General features: G+C 38.8%; 2 protein-coding genes across 6 annotated transcripts; both read left to right on the plus strand.

The window, feature by feature from the left end:
- The first annotated feature begins 1,671 nt into the window (after nucleotides 1-1,671).
- Nucleotides 1,672-12,049, plus strand: LOC143000780 (sialoadhesin-like). Its single transcript, XM_076150208.1, has 21 exons — nucleotides 1,672-1,706; nucleotides 1,955-2,008; nucleotides 2,233-2,568; nucleotides 2,675-2,902; nucleotides 3,008-3,268; nucleotides 3,657-3,944; nucleotides 4,056-4,182; nucleotides 4,640-4,664; nucleotides 4,847-5,026; nucleotides 5,147-5,211; nucleotides 5,690-5,717; nucleotides 7,656-7,710; nucleotides 7,956-8,303; nucleotides 8,409-8,636; nucleotides 8,749-9,009; nucleotides 9,399-9,686; nucleotides 9,798-9,924; nucleotides 10,382-10,406; nucleotides 10,589-10,768; nucleotides 10,879-10,943; nucleotides 11,422-12,049. Exons 2-21 carry the CDS (start codon nucleotides 1,969-1,971, stop codon nucleotides 11,480-11,482), a joined length of 3,216 nt encoding a protein of 1,071 aa, XP_076006323.1. The 5' UTR covers nucleotides 1,672-1,706; nucleotides 1,955-1,968; the 3' UTR covers nucleotides 11,483-12,049.
- Nucleotides 12,050-13,133: 1,084 nt separating this feature from the next.
- On the plus strand, nucleotides 13,134-23,310 carry LOC143000960 (B-cell receptor CD22-like). 5 transcript variants are annotated; one of them, XM_076150475.1, is made up of 12 exons: nucleotides 13,134-13,187; nucleotides 13,388-13,442; nucleotides 13,688-13,796; nucleotides 13,905-14,035; nucleotides 14,141-14,368; nucleotides 14,474-14,734; nucleotides 19,135-19,425; nucleotides 19,602-19,680; nucleotides 20,330-20,354; nucleotides 21,588-21,878; nucleotides 21,977-22,080; nucleotides 22,561-23,310. In XM_076150475.1, exons 2-12 carry the CDS (start codon nucleotides 13,403-13,405, stop codon nucleotides 22,613-22,615), a joined length of 1,614 nt encoding a protein of 537 aa, XP_076006590.1. In that variant the 5' UTR covers nucleotides 13,134-13,187; nucleotides 13,388-13,402; the 3' UTR covers nucleotides 22,616-23,310. The 5 variants fall into 5 exon arrangements, with proteins under 5 accessions (XP_076006590.1, XP_076006587.1, XP_076006588.1 ...); XM_076150476.1 differs by lacking the exons at nucleotides 13,134-13,187; nucleotides 13,388-13,442; nucleotides 13,688-13,796; ... (1 more) ...; nucleotides 14,141-14,368; nucleotides 14,474-14,734 and adding exons at nucleotides 17,299-17,346; nucleotides 17,547-17,601; nucleotides 17,813-17,966; ... (1 more) ...; nucleotides 18,241-18,468; nucleotides 18,571-18,831; XM_076150472.1 differs by having other exon boundaries at nucleotides 13,688-14,035.
- The last annotated feature ends 1,025 nt before the right edge of the window (nucleotides 23,311-24,335 follow it).

A 24,335-nucleotide genomic window follows, 5' to 3' on the forward strand; every position in this document is an offset into this window, starting at 1 on the left:
ATTGTCGACCTCCTCTTCTTGCCTTCCTCTTCCAATGTTCTGCTTTGTTAATCTAAACCACCTGCATTGACCCTTTTGATGAAAGGTGAACCCTGATGTGAGTCGTCTTCACTGTCTCCACAATGCATAAGATCAAGGTCCAAACATATAAATAAGGTGGGTTCAAATTAGAAGGTTTACTGTGCAAAATTAAATTAAGTGCTATATGTTAAGACAAAACAAAAGCAAAAGGCAGCAGCTATATGGCAAAGACGGTAAGAAAGCCTCACGTGTTTCTGTCCTCTGGTCTCCATCTCCTGGCCTGCAGAGGGGAGTAAACACACTAACAAAGAAATGACTACTTTTTGCTCTATTGCCAATAATTGCGATAATTTATTTTGATTACCCGTTGTTACATTTACAGCATCTTACATTTCATTCCTCCATAATTTGCATATAATACTTCATGCCCCACTGATATGTTACAACGTTTAGGGAAATGTAACCTCTCACAACTGTCTTTAGATACTTGTTTGCTCTGCTTCTTTTTTACAATACAATAATTGGCACCAAAACATTAGGCCTTTTCACATTCACACTGACTTACAAACACAGACTGTGTATGACACATTTATCATCTGTAAGACTCATCAGAAACAGCAGTAACCGAAACCATTTCCATGACAATCTAATTTAGTCTCTCTGACTAAAGCTGGGAATTATGTGTCAGAATCATTATTGTGACATTTCCTCTCTTCATGACCCAAGACTGAAGTTTGAGCAAAGGAGAGATAACAACCACAGAGATCTGCAAGTTGTTAATGACAGAAGTCCAGAAACCGTATCATTGCCTTAAAATAGTTTTCAATAGACAGTCTTTTTTCTCACTACCCACAGTGAGTTGCGTTGTTCTGTATATTAGTCTCATAGTCTCATACCTCCATCTTGTGGGCAGTTGGAACATTCTGTATAAGGTTGTGTCAATGTTGTCCATGGGGTGAGCAGCCTTATGGTGCTCCACTTTTCCGCTTACTCCCTCAGATCACATTTAGTTCAGCAGTGAACTGTACTTTTAAATTGACTTTGTTATAAAGGTGCTAAAATATAAATAGAATGCGTGAGAATTAATCTTGATTAAGATGCATTATATAAGTCATAAACTGAAGCTTTACATGTAATCACAGTGAGCTTAGGCATAGTTAATGTGCATATTGAGTGTTTTGACATTTGAATGGTGCTTGCACTCAATGGCTTTTGTATCAAAAGAACAGTAGCCATCTTTGACATTAATACCATACACAACTCAAGCTGCAGATAGGTGACAAATTAAGAAAAACAACAACTAACAAACAAAAGTGTCTTAGCTAAGTTTTGGGCCACAACAGCCACAAGACAGTTAATGTGTATCAGCGAAGACTGATCAAGTCGCTGGACACTTACTGGAGGAATGGACAATCATTTAATGAATTATGTTTGGTCCAGTGTTTGAATGATGTCATACTAGTAACAAAACCTATGCAGGTGTATAAGAGCTGGTGTGATATTCACGCCCATGTACGAGCATGTTTGCAAGATGTTTGGTGTTTGGTGATGTTTGGTTGAAAAAATATGTAACTCTTTTCAGCAGGGAGGGGGTATTGGTGATCTTACATTCACTTCTGCTTTTCACTCCGCAAAGTTTCTTTGTTCCTCAGAGTTTAAAGCTGTAAGTCAGCTTGTGGTATCGGGTGAGTACTTTTAACTTTCATACACTAGCAATGTGCTTCCTTCTTATCACCGTCAGTCTTCTGTACCAGCTAAATGGAAGAATAGTGTTAAGTATATAGTGTATAGTGTTAAAAAATGGTTAAGCAAGAAGCTATAAATAACAATCAAATCAGACATTTTTGTCATTGCTCAGCGTTGCCCTCTAAAGATTGTATCATAATGAGCTGAGTGTTATGTGTTGTGTGTTGTGTGTTGTGTGACATTGCAGGTTGATTTTAAATAATGGAAAATGTAATTGTGGTGATTCTGGTAATTATGCCAGGTAAGGAATATTTTGTTTTGTTTTGCTAATTTTGTTTAATGTGTAAGAAATAAGTTTGACTTGACATTTACTTTATTGTACAGTGGCATGTTTTACAATTTGTCTTAAGATGTTGCTTGTTGACATCAGAAAACAATTAAGGTTCTGCCCAACAAAAGTTATTCATTTATCTTGTAATGTGATTACATGAATAACAGTAATAATGATGTAACACATTTTCAAAGGTGTTTGGAGTGGAGCCTGGACGGTGAACCTCAATGATCAGTGTGCTCTCAAAGGGACATCAGTTGTGATGAGCTGCACATATGACTACCCGTTTGGTGTTATCGTCACATCACTTCAATGGTTTAAATCGGTGTATGATTCTGGCAAGTGGACAATAAGGCCGGTTAATGATATCTCTCCTGACCCTGGCCATTTCCAATATTTGGGCAACAAATGGAAAAACTGCGCTATGAGGATCAATGCTGTACAGAATGCTGATGCAGGAGAATACTTTTTTAAGTTTTGGACCACATTAGGCAGTTATATGAGTAAGACTGCTTATTTGTCGATAACAGGTAATGACAAAGTGGTTAAATTTGAGTATTGAGTACAAAATGGTCAGTGATGAACATTAATGAGTTTAGCTATACAAAAATGTTTTAATTTCTGTTTTGGAGCCAGAGCTGACAGCTGTTGTAAAACCAGCCTCTGTAACAGAGGGCAAGGAGGTGCATCTGTCCTGTGAGTGGAACTGTGCTTCAAGTCATCCAAGTGTTGTCTGGTTCAGAGACGAACAACCAATTAGGAATTCAGTCTTCCAGGCAACAGCAAAAGATGCTGGGCGGTTTAGCTGTGCTGCTCAAGGATCAGAGGCCAGCAGATCTGCTCCTGTGGCTCTCAACGTTCAATGTGAGTAAAATTCTAAACGCAGGAAGAACCTTTGGTGCAGGAATGCAGTTTTCTCCAATATTCATTCATCACCCACTACAAGCATCCACATCTCCTCTATTTCAGATCGTCCCAAGGAAGTCACATTGTCCCTAAGTCCGTCAGCCATCATCAGGGGAAGTTCAGTGGATTTCACCTGCAGCAGTGATGCCAATCCAGTCGTGACACAAAGTGGATACAGTGTGTATAAAGACGGACAGTTAACCAGCACAGGGCAGAAACACACCATCTCCAACATTCAGCCTGCTCACAGTGGACAATATTACTGTCAAGCCCAGAACGGAATCAGTGTTTCTAAATCTCCAGAGGTTAACCTTGATGTCAAGTGTAAGTATATTCAACTTGTACTTTTAGTACTCAAATAAATAAAATATATTCCTGTGTTTTTGTCTCTTACACACCTGTGTTTGAGTAATGCAATAACCTTGTGTATATTTGGTTTTTCATGATTTGCTTTCTCATGAAGTCAATACAAGACAAAAACCAAAGTTCACAAATAAGTTTATTTGTGGTACACACACACACACACACACACACACACACACACACACACACACACACACACACACACACACACATGAAGGACAAACTCAGCAGAGGCATATGGTGTGATTACTTGATAGGATATAGAAATGCAGAGAATGTAACTAAACATAAAGTGGACATAAGAAAATAATCTCATTTTCTGACACACATTTGTACTTTTTCCCTCCAGACCTTCCAGAAAACGTTTCAGTATCAATGGACCCAGTGAATGTTGTTGAGGGCAGCAGTGTGAACCTGACGTGCAGCAGCGACGCCAACCCAGCAGCAGACAGCTTCACCTGGTACTGGAGAGCTGCAGCTCCAGAATCCAGCAGTGTGCTGCTGGAGGCATCAGGACAGGTTCTGTCTCTGTCCCCTGTGCAGGAATCACAGCCTGGACTCTACCTGTGCCAGGCCAGGAACACACTGGGGGGGAACAACTCCACTGAGCTGCTGCTGGAAATGAAAATCAACAAAGGTCTGTTTCACTGTCTCACCTTCATGGGTGCAAGTAAAGATATTTACTGTTTCCTTACCAGAGCTGAGTTAAGTGGATCGATTTCAGCCTACTTGTCCCATCACTTCACAGGTTTACTTATATGCTTAAGTTCTCACCCTCCTGGGTGTTTCTCCACAAACAACCTGTCCCTTCCTGTCATGGCTGGAGTGGGAGTCACTCTCCTTTTGGCTCTTCTTGTGGCTCTACTTTGGTTCTGGTGAGTAAATGAATGAGTGAATGAAGGAGTGACTGGATGACTAATATCAAGCTACTGACTTATATGGATTTTCTTGAACTTCTACGGAATTTGACATGAAAATAGTCACTTTGACTTGATCAATATTTTCTGTCCAACATAACATTAAACATCTCTCTAGGTTTGTTATATGAGGAATACCAAGTGTTCATATCTTCTATACCAAGCATCCCTTTATTAATAAACTGTGTAATGCATTCGTTCACATGGTGACAACTGCTGTACATAAACAGTGTACTGTGTGTTTGCTGTTGTTTATAGATGGAGTAATGTACTTGGTTTCCCCATTATTCTTCTATTATATACTTCTCTAAAAAAAATATATCCCTCAACACAGGATGTTCTGTCTTTATTCTAGTTTTACTCTCATCTATGACTTGACTGATGTTGTTTAATGTGTTTTTTTTTGTCTTGGTAGGAAGAAGAAGCAAGCAGACAAACAAGTGAGTACATCGAAATAAATGTCCGCTTGGAGACGTGCAGATTGGGCCATAAGAAGTGAAACATGTAGAAGTGATTTCCCGCTTTGTGTTCTTCATTGTGAACTTCTCAATTTCTTGTTTGAATATGTATACAGTGTACTGGAATACGAAGCCTTATCTGGCTTGTGTTGTTTTCTCTCCAGCAGACTGTGAATGAGTCCAGGCTCAGTGGAAGAGGCTCCAGCTCTTCAGCCATTGAAATGCAGAATGATTCTCTTTATGGCAACATCCAAGTATTTTCAACATCTCCTCCTTCTCTTAAAACCGCTCAGGAAATCCCCCATTACACTGCAAAGCCACACCACACAGGACAGCAGAGCAAGGTTCAAATTAAACAGGACATGAATGTTCAATCTGAAAACTTGCGAAATTGGTGGTTAAAGTATCTCTCCTCTCCTCTCCTCTCCTCTCCTCTCCTCTCCTCTCCTCTCCTCTCCTCTCAGGATGAAGAAGAAGCGATAATCTACTCAACAGTGACCATCAAACCCAAAGCTTTGCACGACACCCAGTATGTTTACTGACCAGATGTTATTCCAACAGTTAGACTATAATACCACTGCACACCTGACATCTATAAAGTCTGGTTCATGTGCAATACATGGCATTATTGGAAGATAATGAGAAAAATAGGGGGTGGATCAGGAGTTTTTAGAAAAGATTTTGTACCTTGTGTGATTGGGTCTTTTCAACAAAAAAAATGTCAACGTCTTAATTCGCAAATCTCAATGAGAAGAACAGGCGTACAGACTTTCAATCAAGATCTACACTGTTGCCCATGAAGTTGGAATAAAAAATCATTCCTACTTTGTGGGCGACAGTGTAGATAAAGATATGGGGTATGGTTATAGATCCAGAAAAGTATGAATATTTATGTCATTTCTGTCTTTAATCCAGTTTATAATTGGATTTTGTCTTGCTCAGTGTTGATGGAGGTATGTGCTCTGATGAAAGCTGTATTGTTCCTAAATGTGTTTTCTTTCCCTCAGGCCCAACTCAGGAGACACAGGCGACTCTGTGATCTATTCCACTGTAGCGAAATCAAGCTGATTTTGTTGGAATCTCCCCAGCACCATTTCAGCTTGACGTTTTTGTATATGTTCTGTTTTATTAAATTAGAGGAATTTCTCATCATTGTGGACTTGTGATTGTAGAGTCTCAGTCAGATCTTTGTTGTCTTACATATTCTGCTTACACAGGTGTTAGTGGATGTTTTGATAGTTATGGATGCTTTAAATATCTTGTATTTATATTTTTTTATAATAATAATAAAAGATGAACATTTACAGTGCTTGTGATTCTTTCTGGTAGCCCATTGTATATGAAAATATGATTGTATGTGAATTTGGTAATAGTTCAAAATTTCCCTTCTATTATTTTGTTTTGCCAATACTAACTGGATTCTATATTGAATCTTTTGAATCTTTTTTTTTTTCAAAGTGAATGTAGCATCAACAACTTTTCTCAAATGAAGAGCTTTGTTTCAATAAAACATTCAACAGAAAAGCTTTTACAAAGACCAAGTAGAAAGTAGTGTCGTAACGGCTTATAATATAATAAAACCATGAGCGCATTATGTTACAAACAGTTTGTGTATAATGTAATAAGGTGTGATTAAATGATGAAGATGAAACTTTCTGTTTTCAGCATCAGGCTACTTGTAAACTTACTAATGGGAAAGTTCTGCATCGTCCTTTAGAGTGAAGTTGTTTCTTAGTATTGAGCGTCATGTGAAGATGCTATCTACTTCTGCTTTATGCAAATAAACATAGAAATGTTTCCTTGTGGTTGACAGACATAAATAGCGCTTCACCTGCATACCATGTATTTATGTGAAGAAATACAAAAGAAAGAAGTACTTAAAAGGGTCATGTGCTTTTGTTATTCCCCTTATATCTGTGCGCTAATATACAGTAGTAGTGTTGAACACAGAGTAGAAGGGAGTTGATGTGGGGGTTTTTTGGCCATGAGGGATCAAAATAGAGCCCTAAAGTGTCTAATTTAATTGTACATGTTACATATTGCATGTAACACGGCTCTCATAAGTCTATTATAGTGATTTGCTCCTTTCATTGATATCTGACTTTATAATGAAAGCTTCTTTATTAACAATTGAATTCTAGTGTGCTAAAGAGAGCACAGATGTATCTGCCTGAAAAGGTGCAGAGCATGTAGTGGCCAGTAGTCTCCTGGCATACATTGGTAACATAAACAGTATAACAGTAAGTATTAAAGCTGGTAACACATTTCTACAGTAATGTGAAGAATTTTAGGTATCAAGGGGAACACATGGGACCACCAGGGACTCCATAGCCTTTCATTCCCCCTTCACATCACTTCACAGTGTCTAAGCCTAGTTTCGGCCCATGGATACAAAAACGTCAGTGTATATCAGCAAAGATTGTTCAAGTCTCTGGACGCTTACTGGAGGAATGGACAATCATTCAAAAGATTATGAATATATAACAAGTCCTCAAATAATATGAAATAACGTCATGATAGTTACAAGACCTATGCAGGTGTGTAAGAGCAGATATTCACTTGTTTAAGGTAAGAGGTATTGATGGAGCCTTCATCATTCCAAATTCAGACCCCACTGCCACCCCCATGTAATTTGCATGTTTGCAAGATGTTTGGTTGCGATTACGTGCAACTCTATGCAACATGGAGGGGATATTGGTGATCTTAACATTCACTTCTGCTTTTCACTCCTCAAAGACTGATTAAGACGCTGTAAGTCAGCTCGTGGTGTCGGGTGAGTACTGTTAACTTTCATACACTAGCAATGTGCTTCCTTCCTATGATTGTCAGTCTGCTGTACTAGCTACATAAAAGAATAGTGTTAAACTGGTAAAATAAGAAGCAATTAATAAGAATCAACCCATTTTTGTCATTGCTCAGTGATGCTGCCTAAGGATTGCATGATAATGAGTTGTGTGTTGTGTGACATTGCAGGTTACATTTAAAATGATGGAAAATGTAATTGTGGTGATTCTGGTAAATATGGCAGGTAAGGAAACATTTGTTTTTTGTTTTTTAATCTGTAATCTGAAATGAGTTTAACATGACTTTTACTTTACAGTGATTTACTTTACATTTTGTCTTAGACTTAGACTAGACTCTTACTGCTTGTTGTAATCCAAAAAACAATGAAGATTCTGCCTAAAACTTTCAGTTATTCAGCATTATGCATTTAGTTTGTAATGTAATTATATGAGTAACAATAATAATGATTTGACACATTTTCCCTCAAAGGTGTTTGGAGTGGAGACTGGAAGGTGAACCTCAAAAATCAGTGTGCAATAAGAGGGACATCAGTTGTGATGAGCTGCACATATGACTACCCCTATCGTTATAGCATCAGGTCAGTTCAATGGCTTAAAAGGGTGCAGGATTCTGGCAATTGGATAGATATGCCAGTTGATGAGATCTCTTCTGACCCTGACCATTTCCAATATCTGGGCAACAAAAGGAGAAACTGCACTATGAGGATCAATGCTGTACAGAATGCTGATGCAGGAGGATACCTTTTTCGGTTTAAGACCACAAGATACTATTACATGACTTGGACGAGTAAGAGAAATGCTTATTTGTCGATAACAGGTAATGACAAAGTGGTCAAATTTGAGTATTGAGTACAAAATGATCAAATGATCATTAATGTGTTTAGCTATACAAAATCTGTTGTAATTTCTGTTTTGGAGCCAGAGCTGACAGCTGTTGTAAAACCAGCCTCTGTAACAGAGGGAGAGGAGGTGCATATGTCCTGTGAGTGGAACTGTTCTTCAAGTCATCCAAGTGTTGTCTGGTTCAGAGACGAACAACCAATTTGGAAGTCAGTCTTCCATGCAACAGCAAAGGATGCTGGGTGGTACAGCTGTGCTGCTCAAGGATCAGAGGCCAGCAGATCTGCTCCTGTGGCTCTCAACGTTCAATGTGAGTAAAATTCAAAACGCAAGGTGAAGGAAGAACCTTTGGTGCAGGAATGCAGTTTTCTCCAATATTCATTCATCACCCACTACAAGCATCCACATCTCCTCTATTTCAGATCGTCCCAAGGAAGTCACATTGTCCCTAAGTCCGTCAGCCATCATCAGGGGAAGTTCAGTGGATTTCACCTGCAGCAGTGATGCCAATCCAGTCGTGACACAAAGTGGATACAGCGTGTATAAAGACGGACAGTTAACCAGCACAGGGCAGAAACACACCATCGCCAACATTCAGCCTGCTGACAGTGGACAATATTACTGTCAAGCCCAGAACGGAATCAGTGTTTCTAAATCTCCAGAGGTTAACCTTGATGTCAAGTGTAAGTATATTCAACTTGTACTTTTAGTACTCAAATAAATAAAATATATTCCTGTGTTTTTGTCTCTTACACACCTGTGTTTGAGTAATGCAATAACCTGACGTCAAATCAACTTGTGTATATTTGGTTTTTCATGATTTGCTTTCTCATGAAGTCAATACAAGACAAAAACCAAAGTTCACAAATAAGTTTATTTGTGGTACACACACACACACACACACACACACACACACACACACACACACACACACATGAAGGACAAACTCAGGAGAGGCATATGGTGTGATTACTTGATAGGATATAGAAATGCAGAGAATGTAACTAAACATAAAGTGGACATAAGAAAATAATCTCATTTTCTGACACACATTTGTACTTTTTCCCTCCAGACCTTCCAGAAAACGTTTCAGTATCAATGGACCCAGTGAATGTTGTTGAGGGCAGCAGTGTGAACCTGACGTGCAGCAGCGACGCCAACCCAGCAGCAGACAGCTTCACCTGGTACTGGAGAGCTGCAGCTCCAGAATCCAGCAGTGTGCTGCTGGAGGCATCAGGACAGGTTCTGTCTCTGTCCCCTGTGCAGGAATCACAGCCTGGACTCTACCTGTGCCAGGCCAGGAACACACTGGGGGGGAACAACTCCACTGAGCTGCTGCTGGAAATGAAAATCAACAAAGGTCTGTTTCACTGTCTCACCTTCATGGGTGCAAGTAAAGATATTTACTGTTTCCTTACCAGAGCTGAGTTAAGTGGATCGATTTCAGCCTACTTGTCCCATCACTTCACAGGTTTACTTATATGCTTAAGTTCTCACCCTCCTGGGTGTTTCTCCACAGACAACCTGTCCCTTCCTGTCATGGCTGGAGTGGGAGTCACTCTCCTTTTGGCTCTTCTTGTGGCTCTACTTTGGTTCTGGTGAGTAAATGAATGAGTGAATGAAGGAGTGACTGGATGACTAATATCAAGCTACTGACTTATATGGATTTTCTTGAACTTCTACGGAATTTGACATGAAAATAGTCACTTTGACTTGATCAATATTTTCTGTCCAACATAACATTAAACATCTCTCTAGGTTTGTTATATGAGGAATACCAAGTGTTCATATCTTCTATACCAAGCATCCCTTTATTAATAAACTGTGTAATGCATTCGTTCACATGGTGACAACTGCTGTACATAAACAGTGTACTGTGTGTTTGCTGTTGTTTATAGATGGAGTAATGTACTTGGTTTCCCCATTATTCTTCTATTATATACTTCTCTAAAAAAAATATATCCCTCAACACAGGATGTTCTGTCTTTATTCTAGTTTTACTCTCATCTATGACTTGACTGATGTTGTTTAATGTGTTTTTTTTTGTCTTGGTAGGAAGAAGAAGCAAGCAGACAAACAAGTGAGTACATCGAAATAAATGTCCGCTTGGAGACGTGCAGATTGGGCCATAAGAAGTGAAACATGTAGAAGTGATTTCCCGCTTTGTGTTCTTCATTGTGAACTTCTCAATTTCTTGTTTGAATATGTATACAGTGTACTGGAATACGAAGCCTTATCTGGCTTGTGTTGTTTTCTCTCCAGCAGACTGTGAATGAGTCCAGGCTCAGTGGAAGAGGCTCCAGCTCTTCAGCCATTGAAATGCAGAATGATTCTCTTTATGGCAACATCCAAGTATTTTCAACATCTCCTCCTTCTCTTAAAACCGCTCAGGAAATCCCCCATTACACTGCAAAGCCACACCACACAGGACAGCAGAGCAAGGTTCAAATTAAACAGGACATGAATGTTCAATCTGAAAACTTGCGAAATTGGTGGTTTAAGTATCTCTCCTCTCCTCTCCTCTCCTCTCCTCTCCTCTCCTCTCCTCTCAGGATGAAGAAGAAGCGATAATCTACTCAACAGTGACCATCAAACCCAAAGCTTTGCACGACACCCAGTATGTTTACTGACCAGATGTTATTCCAACAGTTAGACTATAATACCACTGCACACCTGACATCTATAAAGTCAGGTTCATGTGCAATACATGGCATTATTGGAAGATAATGAGAAAAATAGGGGGTGGATCAGGAGTTTTTAGAAAAGATTTTGTACCTTGTGTGATTGGGTCTTTTCAACAAAAAAAATGTCAACGTCTTAATTCGCAAATCTCAATGAGAAGAACAGGCGTACAGACTTTCAATCAAGATCTACACTGTTGCCCATGAAGTTGGAATAAAAAATCATTCCTACTTTGTGGGCGACAGTGTAGATAAAGATATGGGGTATGGTTATAGATCCAGAAAAGTATGAATATTTATGTCATTTCTGTCTTTAATCCAGTTTATAATTGGATTTTGTCTTGCTCAGTTTTGATGGAGGTATGTGCTCTGATGAAAGCTGTATTGTTCCTAAATGTGTTTTCTTTCCCTCAGGCCCAACTCAGGAGACACAGGCGACTCTGTGATCTATTCCACTGTAGCGAAAACAAGCTGATTTTGTTGGAATCTCCCCAGCACCATTTCAGCTTGACGTTTTTGTATATGTTCTGTTTTATTAAATTAGAGGAATTTCTCATCATTGTGGACTTGTGATTGTAGAGTCTCAGTCAGATCTTTGTTGTCTTACATATTCTGCTTACACAGGTGTTAGTGGATGTTTTGATAGTTATGGATGCTTTAAATATCTTGTATTTATATTTTTTTATAATAATAATAAAAGATGAACATTTACAGTGCTTGTGATTCTTTCTGGTAGCCCATTGTATATGAAAATATGATTGTATGTGAATTTGGTAATAGTTCAAAATTTCCCTTCTATTATTTTGTTTTGCCAATACTAACTGGATTCTATATTGAATCTTTTGAATCTTTTTTTTTTTCAAAGTGAATGTAGCATCAACAACTTTTCTCAAATGAAGAGCTTTGTTTCAATAAAACATTCAACAGAAAAGCTTTTACAAAGACCAAGTAGAAAGTAGTGTCGTAACGGCTTATAATATAATAAAACCATGAGCGCATTATGTTACAAACAGTTTGTGTATAATGTAATAAGGTGTGATTAAATGATGAAGATGAAACTTTCTGTTTTCAGCATCAGGCTACTTGTAAACTTACTGATGCGAAAGTTCTGCATCGTCCTTTAGAGTGAAGTTGTTTCTTAGTATTGAGCGTCATGTGAAGACGCTATCCACTTCTGATTTATGCAAATAAACAGAAAAATGTTTCCTTGTGGTTGACAGACATAAATAGCGCTTCACCTGCATACCATGTATTTATGTGAAGAAATACAAAAGAAAGAAGTACTTAAAAGGGTCATGTGCTTTTGTTATTCCCCTTATATCTGTGCGCTAATATACAGTAGTAGTGTTGAACACAGAGTAGAAGGGAGTTGATGTGGGGGTTTTTTGGCCATGAGGGATCAAAATAGAGCCCTAAAGTGTCTAACTTAATTGTACATGTTACATATTGCATGTCACACCGCTCTCATAAGTCTATTCTAATGATTTGCTCCTTTCATTGATATCTGACTTTATAATGGAAGCTTCTTTATTTACAATTGAATTCTAGTGTGCTAAAGAGAGCACAGATGTATCTGCCTGAAAAGGTGCAGAGCATGTAGTGGCCAGTAGTCTCCTGGCATACATTGGTAACATATACAGTATAACAGTAAGTATTAAAGCTGGTAACACATTTCTACAGTAATGTGAAGAATTTTAGGTATCAAGGGGAACACATGGGACCACCAGGGACTCCATAGCCTTTCATTCCCCCTTCACATCACTTCACAGTGTCTAAGCCTAGTTTCGGCCCATGGATACAAAAACGTCAGTGTATATCAGCAAAGATTGTTCAAGTCTCTGGACGCTTACTGGAGGAATGGACAATCATTCAAAAGAATATGAATATATAACAAGTCCTCAAATAATATGAAATAACATCATGATAGTTACAAGACCTATGCAGGTGTGTAAGAGCAGATATTCACTTGTTTAAGGTAAGAGGTATTGATGGAGCCTTCATCATTCCAAATTCAGACCCCACTGCCACCCCCATGTAATTTGCATGTTTGCAAGATGTTTGGTTGCGATTACGTGCAACTCTATGCAACAGGGAGGGGATATTGGTGATCTTAACATTCACTTCTGCTTTTCACTCCTCAAAGACTGATTAAGACGCTGTAAGTCAGCTCGTGGTGTCGGGTGAGTACTGTTAACTTTCATACACTAGCAATGTGCTTCCTTCCTATGATTGTCAGTCTGCTGTACCAGCTACATAAAGGAATAGTGTTAAACTGGTAAAATAAGAAGCAATTAATAAGAATCAACCCATTTTTGTCATTGCTCAGTGATGCTGCCTAAGGATTGCATGATAATGAGTTGTGTGTTGTGTGACATTGCAGGTTGCATTTAAAATAATGGAAAATGTAATTGTGGTGATTCTGGTAATTATGGCAGGTAAGGAAACATTTGTTTTTTGTTTTTTAATCTGTAATCTGAAATGAGTTTAACATGACTTTTACTTTACAGTGATTTACTTTACATTTTGTCTTAGACTTAGACTAGACTCTTACTGCTTGTTGTAATCCAAAAAACAATGAAGATTCTGCCTAAAACTTTCAGTTATTCAGCATTATGCATTTAGTTTGTAATGTAATTATATGAGTAACAATAATAATGATTTGACACATTTTCCCTCAAAGGTGTTTGGAGTGGAGACTGGAAGGTGAACCTCAAAAATCAGTGTGCAATAAGAGGGACATCAGTTGTGATGAGCTGCACATATGACTACCCCTATCGTTATAGCATCAGGTCAGTTCAATGGCTTAAAAGGGTGCAGGATTCTGGCAATTGGATAGATATGCCAGTTGATGAGATCTCTTCTGACCCTGACCATTTCCAATATCTGGGCAACAAAAGGAGAAACTGCACTATGAGGATCAATGCTGTACAGAATGCTGATGCAGGAGGATACCTTTTTCGGTTTAAGACCACAAGATACTATTACATGACTTGGACGAGTAAGATAAATGCTTATTTGTCGATAACAGGTAATGACAAAGTGGTCAAATTTGAGTATTGAGTACAAAATGATCAAATGATCATTAATGTGTTTAGCTATACAAAATCTGTTGTAATTTCTGTTTTGGAGCCAGAGCTGACAGCTGTTGTAAAACCAGCCTCTGTAACAGAGGGAGAGGAGGTGCATCTGTCCTGTGAGTGGAACTGTGCTTCAAGTCATCCAAGTGTTGTCTGGTTCAGAGACGAACAACCAATTAGGAATTCAGTCTTCCATGCAACAGTAAAAGATGCTGGGCGGTTTAGCTGTGCTGCTCAAGGATCAGAGGCCAGCAGATCTGCTCCTGTGGCTCTCAACGTTCAATGTGAGTAAAATTCTAAACGCAGGAAGAACCTTTGGTGCAGGAATGCAGTTTTCTCCAATATTCATTCATCACCCACTACAAGCATCCACATCTCCTCTATTTCAGATCGTCCCAAGGAAGTCACATTGTCCCTAAGTCCGTCAGCCATCATCAGGGGAAGTTCAGTGGATTTCACCTGCAGCAGTGATGCCAATCCAGTCGTGACACAAAGTGGATACAGTGTGTATAAAGACGGACAGTTAACCAGCACAGGGCAGAAACACACCATCGCCAACATTCAGCCTGCTGACAGTGGACAATATTACTGTCAAGCCCAGAACGGAATCAGTGTTTCTAAATCTCCAGAGGTTAACCTTGATGTCAAGTGTAAGTATATTCAACTTGTACTTTTAGTACTCAAATAAATAAAATATATTCCTGTGTTTTTGTCTCTTACACACCTGTGTTTGAGTAATGCAATAACCTGACGTCAAATCAACTTGTGTATATTTGGTTTTTCATGATTTGCTTTCTCATGAAGTCAATACAAGACAAAAACCAAAGTTCATAAATAAGTTTATTTGTGGTACACACACACACACACACACACACACACACACACACACACACACACACACACACACACACACACATGAAGGACAAACTCAGGAGAGGCATATGGTGTGATTACTTGATAGGATATAGAAATGCAGAGAATGTAACTAAACATAAAGTGGACATAAGAAAATAATCTCATGTTCTGACACATTTGGTAATAGTTCAAAATTTCCCTTCTATTATTTTGTTTTGCCAATACTAACTGGATTCTATATTGAATCTTTTGAATCTTTTTTTTTTTTCAAAGTGAATGTAGCATCAACAACTTTTCTCAAATAAAGAGCTTTGTTTCAATAAAACATTCAACAGAAAAGCTTTTACAAAGACCAAGTAGAAAGTCGTGCCATAACGGCTTATAATATAATAAAACCATGAGCGCATTATGTTACAAACAGTTTGTGTATAATGTGTGATGAAATCAGAAATTGTTACTTTATGAATGTAACTGTACAGACTCATCATGTAATATTTGTGCATATTGTTGAGTTCTCACATTTTCACAATACACATGAGCAATTTCTTATTTGATTTGTAATTGTATATACAACATTTATTAACATTCTTCCACATTTTCAATAGTTCAGCGCCGTCTATTTGCCTTTCTGCTTCAGCTCACAAGAGGTATGTTACGTGTTGAAGATTGACAAAATGTTGACTTTTAATACACACTTGGATCATTGAAGTATATATTGTATGGAAATCCAAGGTTCCGGGCTCATGTTGTGAAAATGTAGACAGCTAACTGCGTGCAGTCTGTGGACCATTTCAGCACATGAGACCTCAGCTGAGTCAAATACTCTGCATCGCAACTTTAACGTCTATTACTTAATAAACAGTTTAAGTGTGGCCTGTCTCGCTACTTGAAGTCCTTATTGCTGGCCTGAAGAAGAATTTTGAACCGGCCAGCGAGACAGATCGCGGGCCACTGAAACACTGATCTAGACAACACATGCTGCTACGACACCAATGACCAGTATAAAATCAACATGAAGTCAAATCATGGAATGTCAATAATTCACTTGGACAGTAGAAGCCTTGATCATATCAAAAAATCAATAATATAGCAAAATCCAAAACCAGGCTCCACTCTGAGAAGGGGGTAGACTACGTGTTGAAGCTTTATATGTGGGGCACTACATGTATGAGGAACCTTTAAGTAACTAAACCTACCGTAATCCTCAAAAAGACGCCTGCGTTGCGGGGTATTTTATTCATTTCCTGTTTTATTTTGTAGTACTTTCATCTTGTTTCCGCTGCTTTACTTCCTACCCATTCGTCTCCAGTCTAAATTGATTGATTGATTGTTTTCTCCAATTGTTCTCCTGGTTATGTCTCCTGTTTCGTCACGCATGGTTCATCCTCTGGTTCGTGTCCGTGCGTCTCGGTCTTCCTCGTCTTGGTGTACATTTCAGTTATTACATTGAGCAGTTATTACATTGAGTCGAGTAGCATGTTTATGTGCATACAGGTACATTTATAAGAATTATGGGACTTTGAGATGGCATATACACAAATCGTCAAAGATGAAACTTTCTGTTTTCAGCATCAGGCTACTTGTAAACTTACTAATGGGAAAGTTCTGCATCGTCCTTTAGAGTGAAGTTGTTTCTTAGTATTGAGCGTCATGTGAAGATGCTATCTACTTCTGCTTTATGCAAATAAACAGAAAAATGTTTCCTTGTGGTTGACAGACATAAATAGCGCTTCACCTGCATACCATGTATTTATGTGAAGAAATACAAAAGAAAGAAGTACTTAAAAGGGTCATGTGCTTTTGTTATTCCCCTTATATCTGTGCGCTAATATACAGTAGTAGTGTTGAACACAGAGTAGAAGGGAGTTGATGTGGGGTTGTTTTTGGCCATGAAGGATCAAAATAGAGCCCTAAAGTGTCTAATTTAATTGTACATGTTACATATTGCATGTAACACGGCTCTCATAAGTCTATTATAGTGATTTGCTCCTTTCATTGATATCTGACTTTATCGGCCCATGGATACAAAAACGTCAATGTGTATCGGCAAAGATTGTTCAAGTCTCTGGACGCTTACTGGAGGAATGGACAATCATTCAAAAGAATATGAATGTATAACAAGTCCTCATATAATATGAAATAACGTCATGATAGTTACAAGACCTATGCAGGTGTGTAAGAGCAGATATTCACTTGTTTAAGGTAAGAGGTATTGATGGAGCCTTCATCATTCCAAATTCAGACCCCACTGCCACCCCCATGTAATTTGCATGTTTGCAAGATGTTTGGTTGCGATTACATGCAACTCTATGCAACAGGGAGGGGATATTGGTAATCTTAACATTCACTTCTGCTTTTCACTCCTCAAAGACTGATTAAGACGCTGTAAGTCAGCTCGTGGTGTCGGGTGAGTACTGTTAACTTTCATACACTAGCAATGTGCTTCCTTCCTATGATTGTCAGTCTGCTGTACTAGCTACATAAAAGAATAGTGTTAAACTGGTAAAATAAGAAGCAATTAATAAGAATCAACCCATTTTTGTCATTGCTCAGTGATGCTGCCTAAGGATTGCATGATAATGAGTTGTGTGTTGTGTGACATTGCAGGTTACATTTAAAATGATGGAAAATGTAATTGTGGTGATTCTGGTAATTATACCAGGTAAGGAAACATTTTATGTTTGTTTTTTTAAATCTGTAATCTGAAATGAGTTTGATTTGACTTTTACTTTACAGTGATTTACTTTACTGCTTGTTGTAATCAAAAAACAATGAAGATTGTCCCTTAACCTTTCACTGTTATTCAACATTATTCATTTAGTTTGTAATGTGATTATGAGTAACAATAATGATGATTTCACACATTTTCAAAGGTGTTTGGAGTGGAGACTGGAAGGTGAACCTCGATGATCAGTGTGCTCTAAAAGGGACATCGGTTGTGATGAACTGCACATATGACTACTATTCTTCTTCATCAGTCGCATCAATTGAATGGCTTAAATGGGTGCATGATTCTGGCAATTGGAGGTGGGTTTATGTGACCTCTCCTGACCCTGGCCATTTCCGATACCAGGACAACAACTGGAAAAACTGCGCTTTGAGGATTAATGCTGTACAGAAGGCTGATGCAGGAAAATACTGTTTTGGGTTTAGGACAAGATACAGCCATTGGATAAGAAAGAGTGCTTATTTGTCGATAACAGGTAATGAGTACAAGTACTGAGTATTGAGTACGAAATGATCAAATGAACATTAATGAGTTTGGCTTCACAAAATCTTGTAATTTCTGTTTTGGAGCCAGAGCTGACAGCTGTTGTAAAACCAGCCTCTGTAACAGAGGGAGAGGAGGTACATCTGTCCTGTGAGTGGAACTGTTCTTCAAGTCATCCAAGTGTTGTCTGGTTCAGAGACGAACAACCAATTTGGAAGTCAGTCTTCCAGGCAACAGCAAAGGATGCTGGGTGGTACAGCTGTGCTGCTCAAGGATCAGAGGCCAGCAGATCTGCTCCTGTGGCTCTCAACGTTCAATGTGAGTGAAATTCTAAACGTAGGAAGAACCTTTGGTGCAGGAATGCAGTTTTCTCCAATATTCATTGATCACCCACTACAAGCATACAAATCTTTCTTTCAGATTCTCCCAAGGAAGTCACATTGTCCCTAAGTCCGTCAGCCATCATCAAGGGAAGTTCAGTGGATTTCACCTGCAGCAGTGATGCCAATCCAGTCGTGACACAAAGTGGATACAGCGTGTATAAAGACGGACAGTTAACCAGCACAGGGCAGAATCACACCATCGCCAACATTCAGCCTGCTCACAGTGGACAATATTACTGTCAAGCCCAGAACGGAATCAGTGTTTCTAAATCTCCAGAGGTCAACCTTGATGTCAAGTGTAAGTATATTCAACTTGTACTTTTAGTACTCAAATAACCCAGATATATTAATATTCCTGTGTTTTTGTCTCTTACACACCTGTGTTTGAGTAATAACCTGATGTCAAATCAACTTGTGTATATTTGGTTTTTGTCTTGTATTGACTTCATGAGAAAGCAAATCATGAAAAACGAAGTTCATAAAAAAAAATGTGTAAATGCATAAATTCCTGCTAGGACACACAGTATCATGACTAAACTGAGCTGAAAGTGCATGTGTCACATCTCATGTTCTGACACACATTTGCACTTTTTCCCTCCAGACCTTCCAGTAAATGTTTCAGTATCAATGGACCCAGTGAATGAGGGCGGCAGTGTGAACCTGACGTGCAGCAGCGACGCCAACCCAGAAGCACACACTTTCACCTGGTACTGGAGAGCTGCAGCTCCAGAATCCAGCAGTGTGCTGCTGGAGGCCTCAGGACAGGTTCTGTCTCTGTCCCCTGTGCAGGAATCACAGCCTGGACTCTACCTGTGCCAGGCCGGGAACACACTGGGGGGGAACAACTCCACTGAGCTGCTGCTGGAAATGAAAATGTCCTTAACAGAGCTGAGTTAAGTGGATCGTCTTTATGAGCTGTAGATTTTATTGAACTCTTAATCTGATGTGGTACAAGCCAAGGCAGCTCCTTCTAGCTGCTTAGTTTTGCTATTTCAGCCTACTTGTCCCATCAAGTCACAGGTTTACTTATATGCTTAAGTTCTCACCCTCCTGGTTGCTTCTCCACAGACAACCTGTACCTCCCTGTCATGGCTGGAGTGGGAGTCACTCTCCTTTTGGCTCCTCTTGTGGCTCTACTTTGGTGCTGGTGAGTAAATGAATGAGTGAGTGAAGGAGTGACTGGATGACTAATATCAATGCACTTCAAGCTACTGACTTATATGGATTTCCTTTGCAATGCTCCTGTGAACTCTATCCAGAGGATGTTTGGCATCATATCTATTGACAGTTTCAGAATCAGCAGTATCAGCAAGAAGATCATTCATATGAACCAGAGCCCAGCTGGAGGGATTCATCCAGATGTTGTGTAGCTTTATGGATCCGTTGTAGCGAGTGTCAAAACGAAATTTGAACTGGAAAATGATATGCAATCAGGGCGACTAATGTAATGACGCAATCAAACAAAGGCATCAAAATAATAATTTGATACATTAAAGTGGAATTTGAAATATTCACTATCACTTGGATCAATAGGCTGTGTACAACATAACATTTAAAAGTCTCTCTTGTTTGTCACAAATGCTTTAACATGGTGTCAACTGCTGTAAATGAAATGCTTAACAGTGTACTGTATGTTTGCTGTGGTTTATAGATGGAGTAATATACTTCATTTCCTCATTATTACACCATTACTTCTCTAAAAATATCCCTCAACACTTGATGTTCTGTATTTATTCTCATTTCAGACTTTTATAGTCATTTCTGATTCAGTGGTTTTTTTTTATTTGTCTTTGTAGGAATAAGAAGCAAGCAGACAAACAAGTGAGTAGATGGTAATGTCATGGTCAAAGGTCAGGTATGAGTTATGCTCATACTGTGGGCTTAAATGGGCTTCAGTCTGCTTTCAGAAGCAGAAGAGAAACATGTAAAAGTGATTTCCTGCTAGGTCATTGGGGATTTTTCTTTATGATGGTAGTTGAACGTTAATAGAGGGTATTAACTGATATATATGATAATACCATATATTTTTGATAGATTTCTCTCCTATTAACCTTGCTGAATTCTCTTCAATACTTTCCTAATCTAAATCATCAACCTGTCTCTAGACCCAATTCCAACTTGGCTGCTCAATGAATTCTTTTATTAAATTAGCACTTCTCTGCTAGATATGATAAATATCTGTCTAGGAGCAGGCTAGTAATTAAACCTGTTAAGAACAAACCTACTCTTGACCCAGGCATTCTGGCCAAATACAGGCATTTATCTAACCTTCCCTTTCTCTCCAATGGGTTGGGTTGACAATCAGTTTCCTGAATTTCTTCACAACAATAGATCATTCAAGGTTTTTCAGTCTGGATTAAGAGCCCACCATAGCACAGAGGCAGCACTGGTGAAAATCTCAAATGACCTAATTGCATGAGAAAAAGGACTTCTCTCTGTGCCTGTCCTCTTAGATCTTGGTGCTGCATTTGACACCATTGACCACCACATTCTATTACAGAATAGAATAGCTTTTATTGTCATTGTATATGATAATACAACGAAATGCAGAGACCAGAACATCTAATTAGCATTGGAGGAACCGTGTTAAACTGGTTTAAGTTGTATTTGCTAGCTCAATTTCTGTTGGTTCGTGTTAATGAATCTTCCATACACACGAAAGTTAGATATGGCGATCCTCAAGGTTAAGTGCTTGGGCCAATACTATTCCCTCCATCAACTTTCTTTCAGGTAAAAGTATTCGGAAACACTCCATAAAATTTCACTGCTATGTGGATGACACCCAACTTTACCTGTCACTGAATGAGTCCAGTCAATTAAATAAACTCCAAAAATGCCTTTTTTTTTACATAAAGACCTGGATGTAATTTTCTCTTGCTTAACTTTTTTGCCAGTGTTATCAAATGCTTGCTCATGGAGGAATGTTAGGCTTCTTTAAATGCTCTGTATGCAAGTGCCTTGAGATAATGTTTGTTGTGATTTGGCACTATATAAATAAAGTTGAATTGTATTACTTGATCAGGAAACCTAATCCGGCTTGTGTTTTCTCTCCAGCAGACTGTGATTAAGTCCAGGCTCAGTAGAAGAGGCTCCAGCTCCTCAGCCATTGAAATGCAGAATAATGCTCTCTATGACAACCCCCGAGTCTTTTCACCATCACTTCCTCCTCCTGAAACTGCTCAGGAAATCCCCCATTACACTGCAAAGCCACACCACACAGGACCGCAGGTGCAGAATAATGCTCTCTATGACAACCCCCGAGTCTTTTCACCATCACTTCCTCCTCCTGAAACTGCTCAGGAAATCCCCCATTACACTGCAAAGCCACACCACACAGGACCGCAGGTTCATTTTAGACAGGACATGAATGTTCAAACTGAAAACATGCAAAATTGGTGGGTAAAGTATCTCTCCTCTCCTCCTCTCTTCTCCTCTCCTCTCAGGGTGAAGAAGAAGCAATAATCTACTCATCAGTGATGATCAAACCCAGGAACAAGGCCAGTCCAAAACACCACACAAGTAACAGCCAAGCTTTGCAAGATAACCGGTATGTTCACTGACTAGATGTTATTCCAAATATATGACTGCATATACTACATCAACAAAGGAGGGTCCATGTGCAGTACATGGCTTTGTTAGAACATTATTAGAAAAATGAAGGCTGTTTTCAAAATGAGGAAACATGTTAGGCGTGTGATGAAACGGGATTCTATCAGGGTTGAGTGTGGATCCTGATCCAGGGGTGGAATCAAGAGTTTTTAAAATGATTTCTGAACTTGTGTGATGGGGATTTTTTAAAGAAATATTTTCAAAGTCTTAATTCGCCAAAAAAAAGAAAAGGCGTATAGACTATCAATCAGGATCTAGATGAAGATATGGGGTGTGGCTATAGATCCCAAAACATATATCCATTTATGTAATTTCTGTCTTGAAGCCAGTTTATAATTGGCGGTTGTCTTGTTCAGTGTTGATGTAGGTATGTGCTCTGAGTGCTGCATTGTTCCTAAATGTGTTTTTTTGCCCTCAGGCCCAACTCAGGAGACACAGATGTGATCTATTCCAATGTGGCGCAATTCAGCTGATTTTGTTGTAATTCCTTTCAGCACCATTTCAGCTTGAAGCTCATGAGTGAACATGTTTATATGTCTTGTTGATTTATACATTCTGTAAGATATTAGAGGAACTTCTCATCATTGTCAACTTGTTGTTGTTGACATTCAGTGTCAGTCAGATCTTTGTTGCCTTACATATTCTGCTTCCACAAGTGTTAGCAGAGGTTTTGAGTTATGGATACTTTGAACAATACAATACCTTGGATTTATCATTAATAGTAAATGCTGACTATTAGTGATTCTTTCAGGTGGCCCATTGTACATGAATTTTGGCTCTTTTTTTCTTGCCTATACTAACTGGATTCTGAACACAAATATTACAATTAATATTTCAGAGTAGTTATGGTAAATGTATAGCATCATTCATTTGCAAAGACCAAGTTGAAGGTAGTGTAATGTTTTTTATAAAACCATGATTGCATAATGTTAGTTTGCATATAATGTAATAAGGTATGTTGTGAGAACTTGTACATGAGTTACTTGTACCAACTCCTGTAATAACTGCCTATTTTTGAGACAATCAATTACATTGATTCACAATACACCTACACATGAGCAATTTCTGATTGTATTATTTTACATACAACATTTCTTAACATTATTCCAAATTTTCAGTAGTTCAAGCAGCCAACTAAAACTATCCCTGTCACAATCACCCTTGGCCACTAGATGGCTCTGTGGCGACGTCTGTCAATGAATGAGTCCAGTCTATTAAATCAACTCCAAAAATGCCTTAAGAACATACAGACCTGGATGTCCTGTACTTTTCTTCTGCTTAACTCCAACAAAACCGAGGTTATTGTGCTTGGCACACCTTGGATATACATTATTTAATAAGATAGCCATCATGATGACGTTGCCTTAGCCTCCAGTGTCACCGTAAGAAATCTAGGAGTCATCATTGATCAAGATTTGTCATTTGTCAACTCTCACATAAAAAAATTTTCAAGGACTGCATTCTTTCACTTATGCAACATTACAAAAATTAGATACATTCTGTCACAGAAAGATGCAGAAAAACTTTTCCAGGCATTTACCTTGCCTTAGACCAGCACCTAGTGATGCTGCTATAGGACTAGACTGCTGGGGGACTTCTCATGCAGACGTCTGTTTGCCTGTGTGCTTCAGCTCATGAGAGGTATGTTACGTGATAAAGATGAACAAAATGTTGACTTTTAATGCACAATTCCATCATGTCCAGGTGTTGTGCAAAGGAGTTCATGGTTCATAGTTTAAATGTTGTCATTGTGTAAATCCTGTAAATTGTTTGGACAGCAGGCCGTAAAGTACTAAGGTACTATGAACTGCGAACAATGGCTCTTGTATAATCTCATAATATTCACTAAACATTAACTGAATACGGATGAACATGAACAAGATATTGATCCTGACAATAATGTATCATCTATCATTTACTGGACGCTAACTTCCACGTCAGCAGTCTCCGTCCTCACCAAACCTTGCGGTGAGTGACAGGGGCACCAAAGTGACCCTGATGATGGAAGAGGCAGCCAAACAGCCTATATACTTTTATGATGCTGATGATGCATGAAAATCTAATATTATTCATTTCTATATACTCTTATTTTAAGTCTGCTCTTGGCAGATTGTCACTCAGTGTGACAGGTGATAATAGTGTCTTAGTTTGGGCCCAAGAGCAATCACAAGACACGTATCAATCTAACATTTA

This window comes from Genypterus blacodes, unplaced genomic scaffold (assembly GCF_046128005.1).
Source record: "Genypterus blacodes isolate CSIRO-AG114 ecotype Tasmania unplaced genomic scaffold, CSIRO-AGI_Gbla_v1 ptg000052l_1, whole genome shotgun sequence".
NCBI lineage: Eukaryota > Metazoa > Chordata > Actinopteri > Ophidiiformes > Ophidiidae > Genypterus > Genypterus blacodes.

Bases quoted from the DNA above. Each gene is read 5' to 3' on its own strand.
- LOC143000960 (XM_076150472.1), top strand. From the start codon at position 13,403: ATGGAAAATGTAATTGTGGTGATTCTGGTAATTATGGCAG. The intron at 14,735-19,134 runs GTAAGTATATTC...TTTTCCCTCCAG, and splicing joins GGTTAACCTTGATGTCAAGT to ACCTTCCAGTAAATGTTTCA. The intron at 21,879-21,976 runs GTTCATTTTAGA...CTCTCCTCTCAG, and splicing joins CACACCACACAGGACCGCAG to GGTGAAGAAGAAGCAATAAT.
- LOC143000780 (XM_076150208.1), top strand. From the start codon at position 1,969: ATGGAAAATGTAATTGTGGTGATTCTGGTAATTATGCCAG. The intron at 2,569-2,674 runs GTAATGACAAAG...TTTTGGAGCCAG, and splicing joins TGCTTATTTGTCGATAACAG to AGCTGACAGCTGTTGTAAAA. The intron at 4,665-4,846 runs GTGAGTACATCG...TTTTCTCTCCAG, and splicing joins AGAAGCAAGCAGACAAACAA to CAGACTGTGAATGAGTCCAG.